Source organism: Sus scrofa, unplaced genomic scaffold, assembly GCF_000003025.6.
Source record: "Sus scrofa isolate TJ Tabasco breed Duroc unplaced genomic scaffold, Sscrofa11.1 Contig2258, whole genome shotgun sequence".
Classification (NCBI taxonomy): domain Eukaryota; kingdom Metazoa; phylum Chordata; class Mammalia; order Artiodactyla; family Suidae; genus Sus; species Sus scrofa.
Genome location: NW_018085058.1, coordinates 269,055 through 281,866, shown reverse-complemented (window position 1 = coordinate 281,866; position 12,812 = coordinate 269,055). Strand labels below are relative to the sequence as shown.

The window sequence follows — 12,812 nt, the reverse complement described above, 5'->3', positions numbered from 1 at the left end:
CCAGGGATCAAACCTGTATCCTCATTGATACCAGTTGGATTTGTTTCTGCTGCAGTGGGAACTCTGTTAATTTATGTAATTTTGTAGTAGTGGAAACTGAGACTACTGGCTTTTTTTTTCCTTTTTGATTAAATTCATTTGTAAATCACTACATTAACTACTCTTCTTGAAAAATGGAAGCTTAACTTATAGTTTGTTTTATAGGTGGTTATTCAATTCTTCTCATTAGAATTGTATTTTCTTACTCGATTTCATCCATAGCACCTACAATAGTCACTCACAAATGATAAACAATTGCACATTTCCAGTGGAGTCTACACAGAAACACCAGTTTGAATCCATTCACTTTATATGGTATTTGATTCTGAGGAGATATTACCAAGAATGAAAATTTAAACCAAATTTTTTATTACTAAGCACAATATTTCATTTTCTTGCACTCTATCTATTCATTGAAATATAGATTATTGTGTCCATGTGAAAGGATTCTATTTTTGTGAGAGTGAAAGATTGGTTTCTGTGTTATGATGATAAATTATGTGTAATCACATATAAAGTGCGTGAAAAAGTTTTCTTTTAAAATTCCATCATACATGTTTCTTGGTGTAGAACCCTCAAACTCTGTACATCTGACTTAACAGAAGACCACAGCCATGATGCCCAAACGATGATGCCCAAACCAGGACCTGCAGCATCAAATGCATCTGGGTGCTTGTTAGAAATTCAGTCCCTGGGCCCAATAGAGACTTGATGAATCAGATTTTTCATTTAAAGGCCAAACCTTAATCATTTGTATGCATGAGGAATTTATGGAAGTTCTGGCCCAGAATAGGTTTTCTCACCATCTTACTCTTGACGTTGGGATAGGATAAATGTGTGTATTAGGTGCTCTATTGTGGTTTATAGGAGATTAGTAGCATCCTTTCAGATATTGTCAAATATCCCCAGGTGAAAAATCATCTCAGGTTGAAAATCACTGCCCTGAGTTCAAGTACTGAGAACATCCTGGCTGATTCCAAACAAGACTACATCACTTAACTTTGTTTTTACACTTCAGCAGAACATTAATTCCCTATGAATCCCATTTCTCCAATGGAGAATGGAGTTCATAAAAGTATTACCTCATAGAATTCACTGCTGTATAAATGAAATTTTATAGGTTCTGTTGTATGCTAGCTAGTGGTGGATAACAATATCTATGTCAGCTATGTCTTTTAAAGTTACAAAATTGTATACTGAGGGATGAAGTGACAGCTCTCAATTTTTGATTTAAGTGGGAAATTCCTGTTTGGCTTGGAAACTCTATCATGAATCTAAGTATAATACTAAATATTTTATATTAAAGTATAAAATTATTCCACTTTTTGAAGAGGTAAATAATAATTTTTTAGAGATTTCAGTGGTTGTGTCCCCAAACAATCCAAATCAAATTCTTGCTGAACCATAGCCCAATTCCACATAATTCCTCAATATTATACTTTTGAGAAAACATGAATTCAAGGATGCCATGAGGTACTGGAAGGCTTAGAGCTTTGGTAGCAGGAGAGTTAAGGGAGAAGGAGCAATAAAAACTGGTTTGGGATGGAAACACTATAAAAGTTGGTTGTGATAATCATTGTACAACTATAAATGTAATAAACCCATCAAGTAACTTAATTTTTAAAAAAAAGTTAAAAATGATTTCACCAAACTTATAATGCAGTGTCCTTGGAATAAAGAATCAGCAGGAAAAAAACTCCATTCTGACCAGACTAGTGTCTCTAAGGGGAGTTATATGTTTAGCAGTTGGAGTAATAAGAGGAAAACAGGACTAGTAAGCAGACACGAGATGATTTAAATATCTCCTCTGCTGCAGTGCCTCAGCCTCTGCAACTGTTTCTTGGACAGGGCATGGTCATTGCTGTTGCAGTCCTAAGTCCGCATGCGAGACAATTTTTGTTCTCCTATTGCATTGTTTTGAGCCAAATCTTTGGTCTGCATCATCAGTCATTTAGGGAAGTATTTTGACATCTGCAAGGAAGATTTGCTCTCAGAGTCTGCAGGTAGGTGAGTCCAAGAGCTGATCAGGCACTGCAGTAGAGGAAAAGAAAGTGTGGAGGCCAAGAACATGTACCTGAGGTCACCTGAGAACCAGTTTAGTGCATCCCATTGCCAGAACTCACTGTGCTTGTTGGCTGTCTTTTCTAATAACATATTTATTTATGGGGCTGAAAAGTGAACATTGCTCTGGGCAATGCAAGTGTCTGTGTTGACAATTAGATGGTATTCATGGAAGCTCAATTTGAAAAAGGAGTGGGAGGCATAAGCTGTTTCCTGTAAAAGTAGGACAAAAACCCAAGGATCTTACTCATTGACAAAAATAAACAAATATGGAAAAGTCTCAGGAAAAAGAAGTCTTTTACCTCTTCTTAGAAAATATGCACAACTTAGTTGTCTGATATATATTTCCATTATGGATTGTTAGTTTATTGCCTTTCTTGATTTTTTTCCTTTAGGATATTTAATATGTCATTTCTTTCACATCGTAAAGATACTATGGTTTCTATCCTTGAAACATAATTTATTTTATTATTTTTCCTGGCATCAAGAAGACATTGCTGGAGTTAGAATGTTGTCAAACTATGGGGGCTCTTCTTCATCGCACTGTGTTGGGGCCAAATGAGATTATTAGATCTTTCCCCCTAATATCCATAAGTTCATTTAATTTCTCTATCTCAGTCTCTCTGTCTCTGTCCCTGTCTCTCTCTTACTATTTTTATTTCTTTAAATACTCAACAGAAAGTGGCCTTACCAAAATGGAACCCAGAGTTTATTTGTCTGTAGTAAGCTTATAAAATGGAATTCCAGGTGACATTTTTAACATTCTTTATGGGAATGATGATCTGATCTGACTTTTTTGAGTTGTAAGGGGGTGTTTCTGGGTGAGAAATGCTTGGTAGTAACTCCCCCAAGGATGCTATGGTGTGTGTATGCTTGTGCCTTGTGGAGTGAAAGCAGTTCCCCAAACAGAGATGCCTGGACTCTTATATTAGGGTGACAAAATGTACAGAGGCCAGAATTCAATCAACAGATGGTACTAAGTAGGGGATTGTCTTTAATTCAAAGGACACCTTTGTAATGAAATAAGTAAAATGTTAGGAACAGGACATGAACAGGAGGGATTCTCTGTACACTCAAGTTGTAGCTATAGGAGGGGGGCCACCTTGTCCCTCAAATCCTCTGACACTGTCTCTCATCACTCCTTCTCTTACTCATTCCTCTTCCCCACGAGCTTCCTTGCTTGAGTCTTCACATATCAAACAAGCATCTTCCTCATGTCCTTTGTAGTGGCCCATCCCTCTGCCAGGCACATACTTCTGATACTATACTAGTTCTTTCTCTCTCTTTCTTAAAGTCTGTGTTCAAATACAACTTTGTTTGCAGACATTGTTTGAACATTCTGCACAAAAATAGCACTTCTTACCACTCTCCCCTTTTACCTGGTTTTCTTTTCAAAATTCATGCTTCAGAACATCTTTCATCTTCTGGGATAATATGTAATGTTGTTGTTTGAATAGCATCTTTCAAATAGTTAAGGGAATCTATCATCCTATAATCATTCTCAAAGAGAAGAGGAAGTGTATTTTTTTTAGCACTATATATTCCCTTTATTTGCTTGGAACATGGTTGGTATTCAATATATATTTCTTTTTCTCCTGAATAAATGAACAATGAAGAAATTTATTGGTGGAAGCAATGATTTCTTCCACTCAAGATATAGTTCTCAAATGCATGCTAAGAATGGACAAAAATTCATAGTCCGAGATGAAGCAGAATATCTTCAAGAAGACATTATCTATACATAAAATATTAATATAATTTTCCTGACAGCAAAATAGAAAGTGAAGTATTTCAGCTATGTGAGTTATGTCAGCTTAGGTGAAAATTATGTTATCTTCCTTTTTTCCCAATAGGGGCTTCTATCCCATGGAAACGAGGAACAATACACACATTTCAAAATTTCTTCTTCTGGGACTTTCAGAGGAACCAGAACTACAGCCTTTTATATTTGGGCTTTTCCTCTCCATGTACCTGATCACTGTGTTTGGGAACCTGCTCATCATCCTGGCTGTCAGCTCTGACTCCCACCTCCATTCACCCATGTACATTTTTCTCTCCAACCTGACCCTTATAGACATCTGTTTCACCTCTACCACCATCCCAAAGATGCTATGGAACATTCACAACAAGAGCAAAGTTATAACCTTTGATGGCTGCATCACCCAGATGTATTTTCACATACTGTTTGCAGGCTTAGATGATGCTCTCCTGAGTGTGATGGCCTATGACAGGTTTGTGGCCATCTGCCACCCCCTGCACTACATGAGCATAATGAACCCTGGACTCTGTGGACTGTTGGTTCTGATCTCCTGGATAATGATGGCCATGTATTCCTTGTTACACACCTTAATGGTATCACGATTGTCCTTCTGTCCAGATTTGGAAATCCCCCACTTTTTCTGTGAACTCAATCAGATGGTACAACTTGCCAGTTCTGATACATTTCTTAATAACCTGGTGATGTATTTTGCAGCTCTCCTTATGAGCATTGGTCCTTTTGCTGGTATCCTTTACTCTTACTTGAAAATATTTGCTTGCATTCATAGAATCTCATCAGCTCAGGGGAAGTATAAAACATTTTCTACCTGTGTGTCTCACATTTCCATTGTCATTTTGTTTTATTGTACAGGCCTAAGTGTATACCTTAGCTCTGCTGCTACCCACAGCTCACACTCAAGTGCAACTGCCTCAGTGATGTACACTGTGATCACACCCATGCTGAACCCCTTCATCTACAGTCTGAGAAATAAAGACATAAAGAATGCACTGAAGAGATTCTATTTGATGCAAGGTATAAAATGGACAATTATCCTGGGTGTGATGAAATGCCCTTGAAGGCATGACTCAAGTTCTCAGAACCAGAAATAGGGATTCTTTCATCATTGAATAATGAAGTTTTCTCCTTCCATTTATTATCTGGGATTTCCGTTTTGGGGGATCAGCTTTTTTTTTTATAATTGCCAGGAACCCTTTATTAAGTTTTTCTTCCTTTCGATATATAGGCAGTCTGTCCTTTTTCCCACTTCAAAATTTTCTGCCTTTGGATCAGAAATGTTTGGAAATTCCATTTCCTAGTTGGGGCATTGTAGAATTATTAAGAACAATTACTTTTCAAATGATATACATCATCCCAAGTAATTTTTCTCTTACCCCCTAAAAGAATTGTCATGGTTGCTTTATAGCATGGAAAATACAGTTGGAAACTAAGGTAATTTATAATATTTGTAATAAGGTTTGTTGAATTTTTATATATGGAGAAAGGACTCTAATATTATATGAGTATTTTTGACTAAACAAAGTGTTGGTGCCCACAATCTTTGTGTTGTTGAAGGGTAATTTGTATATACATATCTAAATATGTATATGTGTCCTCATCATTGAAGGGTGGCTGATGAATGAGCCTGAATGCCTGTGAATTCATGTGATTCTTTTGTTTATGCATCTATACAAGATGATGGGTGTTAACTAAACTTATTGTGATAATCATTTCACAAAATACATCAAGTCAATATGCTGTCTGCATACCTTAAACTTATACAGTGTTGTATGTCAAACACATCTTTAAAAAAAAAAAAAAAAAAAAAAAACTAAATAAAGCCTATGCTCTGTTTGCTGCCTTTTACATCCCTTTTTCTAGGCAACATTAACTCCATCAGAAAAGTCCCACTAACTCTATATTTACAATATATCCGTAGTTTGTCAATTATGTCTTGATAAAAGTGGAAAAAAAGAGGGCTCTGAAAAGATTCTTTATTACAGCAGCTATAAAGGGACAATCTTTGGCAAGATAGGACTGGATTTTTCAGAATCCAAAGCAGTGTAGCCAGAATTTTATAGTATTTGAGCAGATTGTGAAGGCAGAACTTGCTCCTTGCCTTTATTTCCTGAAATTTTCATTTATGTGATTCAACTGCTCCTTAGCTTTGAAGCAAGTCACATTTATGTTTCCTTTTCAGTCTGATTTATGGTCAATTTTTCCCTATGTCCATTTCCTATTTTCTCAGTGTTTTCTCAAAACCTCATTTGAAATATTTAAATTCACACTTATTTCATGGGACCATAAGGATTTCTTCTGCAATGACATACATCATCTCAAATAAAGTTTATCTTGTTCAACTGAAAGAATTGTCATGAGCTCTTGTACTACTTGAGAAAAAAACTACCTTTTATTGGTAAGGCAATTTATGTAATTTTATAATAATGGCAACAAAGACTACAGTTTTTCAGTTGTGTGTATACCATTCCTTTGTATATCACTGTCTTAACTGCTCTTTTTGAAAATGGAAATTTCCAAAAACAAAACAAAAAAAAAAAAAAACAATGAGTTCCTGTTGTGGTGCAGTGGAAATTACTCCTGACTAGGAACCACGAGGTTGGAGGTTTGATCCCTGGTCTTGCTCAGTGGGTTAAAGATTCAGCATAGCCATGAGCTGCGGTGTAGGTCACAGACACAGCTTGGATCTGGCATTGCTGTGGCTCTGGCATAGGCCAGAGCTGCAGCTCTGATTTTACCCCTACCCTGGGAACCTCCATATGCTGTGGGTTCAGCCCTAAAAAGACAAAATAAAAAGAAAATGGTAACTTCCAACTTACAGCTCATTTTACTGATACATACTAGGTTCGGTTCTTCTCATTGGAATCACATTCTTTTACTCAGCTCCATCCACAGTACCTACCATAGCCACTGACCAATGATAATTAACTCCAAGTTTCCAAATGGAATCTACACAGAAACTCAAATTTGAATCTATTCACTTTACATGGAATTTGAGTCTGGGAAATTCTTAAAAATGATGGAAATTTTAAACTACACTCTGTGTTGCTAAGAACAATATTTCATTGTCAAGCTTTATTTCTATTTAGTGAATAGATTTTGGTGTCCATGTGAAAGGATCCTATTTTTACCAGGGTAAAATGTTATTTGGTGAGAGTTTTTGGTGATAAATTATGTGTAAGCTCCCATAAAGTTATTGAAAATTTTTCTTTAAAAAGTTTACACATAAAAGACCCTTGGCAGAGAGTACTAAACCTATGTACATCTGTCTCTAACAGAGAAGCAAAGCCTTGCTACCCAAACTGTGATCTACAGACCAAGACCTGAAGAACCAATTACACTGGGGGGCTTGTTAGAAATGCATTCTCTGGGCCCACTAGAGACTGATTATTCAGAATTTGCATTTAAATGAGCAACATTTCTATGCACAAAGACTTTATAGATGTTCTGATTTAGAATAGGTTTTCTTTCCATCTTGACTTTGGGGGCAGGGTAATTATTTGTAATGGGTGCTATTCTGTGGTTGACAGGAGATTAGAAACATCCCTTAAGATATTGCTGAATATTCCCAGCGGCATAACCATCTCTGGTTGAGAATCACTGCCCTGGAGTTTAAGAACTGGGAACACCCTGACAAATTATAGTCAACAGTCCATCCCTTACTTTGTTTAAATCTTCTGTCAGAACATTAAATCCCTATGAGTTCTGTTTCTCCTATGGAGAATGGAATTCAGAAAAGTACTGCCCCATAGGGCACACTGCTGTAAAAATTATATTTGATAGTCATAATAGTATGGTAACTAGTGGTACATGATAGTACATATGTCTTTTACAGTTACAAAATTTTATAATGAGAGATGTAGTGACAGTTCTCAACTTCTAATATAAGTAAGAAATTCCTCATTGGCTTGGAAAAACTGTAATGAATCCAAGGTGTCTAATACAAATATTTTATATAAAAGAGAAATTTTATCCTCTCCTTTGAAAGGTGAATAGTAATTTTTAGAGCTTTCTGTGGTCCTGCCCCCATGTAACACAAGTCAATGTTTTGATGACCCAGGGGACCTAGTGAAGACAAATCCTCAGTATTATCCTTTTGAGAAAACTTATACTCAGGAACATGATGAGGTTCTGGGAGGCTTAGAGCTTTGGTAGCAATGTAGTTCAAAGAGAAGTTGTAATAAAAACAATTCACCTAACTAATAATGCAGTCTCCTAGGAATAGAGAATCACCTTAAAATAAATTCCATTCTGTCCAGACCATTGTCTCCAAGGGAAATCAAGTAGTTAGAGGTTTAGAATAAAGTTACAAAGCAGGTGAGTCTGAGAGCTACACAGATACAGCAGGAGAGGATCACAGATGGTGGAAGCCAAGAACTTTTACCAGAGGTACCCTGAGAACCAACGCATAATAGCCCAGATGCCAGAGATGACTATGTTTGTTTGTTGGCTTTTTATGTTGCATTTATTTATGATGATGAAAAAGTGAACACTGCACTTGGAAATGCAACTTTAGATGTTGACAATTAAATGGTATTTGTGAAAGCTCAAGTAGAAGAAGAAACAGAAGACAGGAACTGCTTCCAATAAAACATGAACATAAGTCCAGGGATCTTATTGTTTAACAGATCAATAGGATATTACTTGTGAAGGGACATATAGTGGAAGTGAAGGCATTTCTCTTCATTTTAGGATGGGTTCTATTAGTCTATATTTCCACATTTATGAGTAACATCTAGACAAAAGACTCTTTGCAAATACATACTTACAATAGATGTGTATGTAACACACATGTCACAGCATCCTTTCTCCTTCTGGGTGTGCACATAAGAAAAATCTTATTTATGTATGTGAAAATGTTTACATTAATGAGGTTTACTTTGCCAATATTTTACTACCTGTCAGGCTGAATATAGTTGTGGATTTGGTTAACATTCAGTGTTTTTCTATTGACAAATGTCTCTAGAAATTTTGTTTTATATAATGGTGTCAGAAGACTGTTATTCCTTTTTTTTTTGTCTTGTGTCCTTTGAGGGCCACACCTGAAGCATATGGAGGTTCCCAGGCTAGGGGTCTCATTGGAGCTGTTGATGCCAGCCTAGGCCAGAGCCACAATAATGCCAGATCTAAGCCACATCTGCAACCTACACCACAGCTCACGGCAATGATGGATCCTTAACCCAGTGAGTGAGGCCAGGGATTGAACCCACAACCTCATAGTTCCTAGTCGGATTCATTTCCACAGTGCCATGACAGGAACTCCTACAATTTATTTCTTGTGATGAAAACTTTAGGATCTACTGTCTTCTAGCAACTTTCAAATATTTCATAATGCATTAGGAACTATAGCCATCATGTTGTATACACACAATCCATTAATTGCTCTTTGTATTGTAATTTTTCTTACTGAAAAAATTTAGTTGTCATTTTCCTATTCTTACTATGTCAGTCTTTGTGTAAACAAATGGAAAATGAAAATTATTTAGCATTCTTAGTGATAATAGATGCCTATGCTTCTAGTTTCACATCTGTTATTCTGTACTATTTGTTTGGGCTTTCAGATTAAATCTATTTTTAAAAGTTACATAATCTCTGGCCAGAATTTGGAAGACATCCTTTTTATCTTAGCACTAAACATAAGCTTTATATTCTATAAGCATATTTGAATCCATCTATCACCATGTCAGATGAAATTATAACTTATATACTGCTTCTTCCCCACATTTTAAATGTCCTTCTATCATACTCTTTCATTTCCAAGGCTGTAACAGTTTAATGTTGAATTTGGGACCCATGTTTGTATTATTAAAATTTTACTATTTTTGTCTTTTTATCTATGATTTCTGGATTTGCAGTTTTGTTACTTACTGTTCAGAAAATACTGTACTTAACCTAATCTCACTGTCACCAATATTTTTTGTTCCATAAATTCTTAGTTTCCTTTAAAACCACCTTCTAAATTTTACACTTACACATATTTCACACACTTTTCCACAAATGGATGAATACAATCCTGAATACATCATGAAGGCCATTTATGTTTTAGTGAAGTCTTTTTCGTATAATTTGTCCCCTTCTCTTTCTTTCTCAAGAATACCTCAAGGGCTTGTCTCCATTTACCTAGTATAACTCTGGTTCTTTATTTCAATATCTGTATAACATAGCATGGTGTGGCTGATACACATGTGGGGGTCTATCATATTATTTCTCAAACAATTCCCGATATACCACTGCTACAAATACATCTGATATTGCCACTTTAAAACTTTGCTTCTCCAAGAGGACAATTTTGTCTCCCAGGGGACGCAATAATATAGATAGACTTTTTTTTTTTTTTTTTTTTTTTTTTTTTTTTTTTACTGAGGTGATACTGAGGTGTGGTGGGTGATGGGCAAGGAGGCTGCTAAACATCCTACAGTGCACAGGACAGAATATCTTGGGATATTCAATCTGTATAGTTTTTCATATCATATAGATATCACTGTTTCTGTCTTTGGGGAAAAAATGTATTTTTCTTTATTATTTTTCTTGGGCAACAAGGTGATGTAGGTGAAGTGGAATGCTGACAAACCAAGGAAGCTTTTATTCATCACATTGTCTCAGGGGCACTTTGAGCTTATTAGATCTTTTTCCTTCATTTTATCTCTCTCTCTCTAACTCTCTTTCATACTTTTTATAATTTTTAAATACAGGGCAGAATGTGGTCATATCAAAAGGAATCCTAGTTTTACTGTTTTTTTCAGAAAATTGTGAACTGAAATTTCTGTGTACCATTTATATATCCTTTAGGAGAAAGTTAATCTATCTGATTAGCTTAAGTTGTAACCACTCATGGCCTGAGGAGGGTGTTTCTTGATGATAACTGGGTGTTAGTAACAACATAGGAGGTCATGGCATGTGTGTGCATGCATGCACATGCGTGTGTGTGGTGTGTGTGTGTGTATGTGTGTGTGTGTGCGTGCACGCATGTGTGTCTGTGCTTTGTGGAGTGAGCACAGTTCTCAAAGAAGCAATTGAACTCATGCATTAAGGTGACAGAATACATAGGCCAGAATTTAATCTACAGATGGTACTATGATTGAGATATGCTTTACTTCATAAGATGCCTTTGCACCAGAGTTAATAAAGTACAGGGAACAGCATGAGAACAAGGGATTCTCTCTTCACCGAAGTTGTAGCTGTAGCAAGGAGGCCACCTTGTCCCACAACATCCTCTAACACCATCTCTCATTACTCTTCCCTGCTGGCTTCCTTGTTTGGGTTTGAACATATGGAACAAGCATGTTCCTCAGGTTCTTTGCAGTGGCCCATCCCTCTGCTAGGCACACACTCCTCCTGAATTATGCTAAATCCTTCTCTCTCTCTCAAAGGCTTTTTTCAGATAATACCTTGTTTGGAGGCATTGCCTGAACAACAGCACACGTAACACTTCTTACCACTCTCTCCTTTCTACATTATATTTTTTCTTCATAGCATCTGTCACCTTCTGACATATTATGTGATATTTTAATTTGAATATAATCTTGAAATATCCTTGTATGTGTGGGATTTGTTTTTCAGTACTCTCCATTTATTTCCTACATGTTCTCAGAACATGGTTGGCACTCAATATATATTTCTCAAATGCATGAAATAATTTCTCACTAAAATTGTAAATACATGAACTCTTTGGAAATGCACTGAGAATAGGACAAAAGATACCCTCAAGGAGAACTTATCTGTACCTATAATATTAAAATCAAATTCTTGCCAGCAAAATATAAATTGAAGTGTTTCTGCCATGTGACATATGTACCTTGTGTGAAAGTTATGTCATTTTCTTTTCGTTTCCCAATAGTCACCTCCACCCCATGGAACCAGGGACTAATACCCACATTTAAAATTTCTTCTAGAGGGAATTTCAGAGGAATCAGAACTTCGGCCCCTCATATATGGACATTTGCTTTCCATGTACCGAATCATGGTGTTTGGGAACCTGCTCACCATCCTGGCTGTCAGCTCAGACTCCACCTCCACACACCCATGTACTTCTTCCTCTCCAACCTGTCCTTTACAGACATCTGTTTCACTACCACCACCATCCCAAACATGCTGTGAACATCTAGACACAGAGCAGAGTAATCACCTATGGAGGCTGCATCACCCAGATATATTTTCACATACTCTTTGCAGGATTATATGACCTGCTCCTGGGTGTGATGGCTTATGACAAGTTTGTGGCCATTTGCCACCTCTGCACTATTTAGTTATCATGAATATCCAACTCTCTGGACTTCTGGTTCTGCTCTCCTGGACACTGAGTGACATGCATTTGTTGTTACACAGCTTAGTGATGTTGTGATTGTCCTTCTGCCCAGATTTATGATTCCCATCCTTTTTCTGTGAACTCAATCAGGTGGTGCAATTTGCCAGTTCTGACACATTTCTCATAACATGGTGATGTATTTTTCATCTGTTCTTATGGGTGGGTGTCATTTTGCTGGAATCCTTCATTCTTATTCTAAAAATGTTTCCTGTGTACATGGAATCTCATAGGCTCAGGAAAGTATAAACCATTTTCCACCTGTGCATCTCACCTCTTGGTTGTCTCATTATTTTGTTGTCCCATCTTAGGTACAATATTTTGTATTGTATAATAAGGTACAATTATTTTGTACTTTTATTGTACTTTATCTCTTCTTCATACCCACAGGTAAAAATCAAGTAAAAGAACCTCAGTGATATACACTTGTGGTCATGCCCATACTGAACCACTTCATCTCTAGTCTGAAGAATAAATACATAAAGACCATTCTGAAGAGATACTCTTTGTTGCCCAATGCAAAGGCCCAATTGTATACTCGGTGTTGAAGTGCTCTTGTTGCATGGCTTAAAGCTATGGAACCAGGAATTGTGATTCTTTTATCATAGTGGAATAAAACTTGCCCTTTTATTTATT

At 36.6% G+C, this 12,812-nt stretch overlaps 1 protein-coding gene across 1 annotated transcript; it reads left to right on the top strand.

Moving 5' to 3' along the window:
• Nucleotides 1–667: 667 nt before the first annotated feature.
• On the top strand, nt 668–12,120 carry LOC110258517 (olfactory receptor-like protein OLF4). Its single transcript, XM_021081767.1, has 4 exons — nt 668–708; nt 4,116–4,891; nt 11,767–11,991; nt 12,047–12,120. The coding sequence occupies exons 1-4, from the start codon at nt 668–670 to the stop codon at nt 12,118–12,120; spliced, it is 1,116 nt and encodes a 371-aa protein (XP_020937426.1).
• Nucleotides 12,121–12,812: the final 692 nt, after the last annotated feature.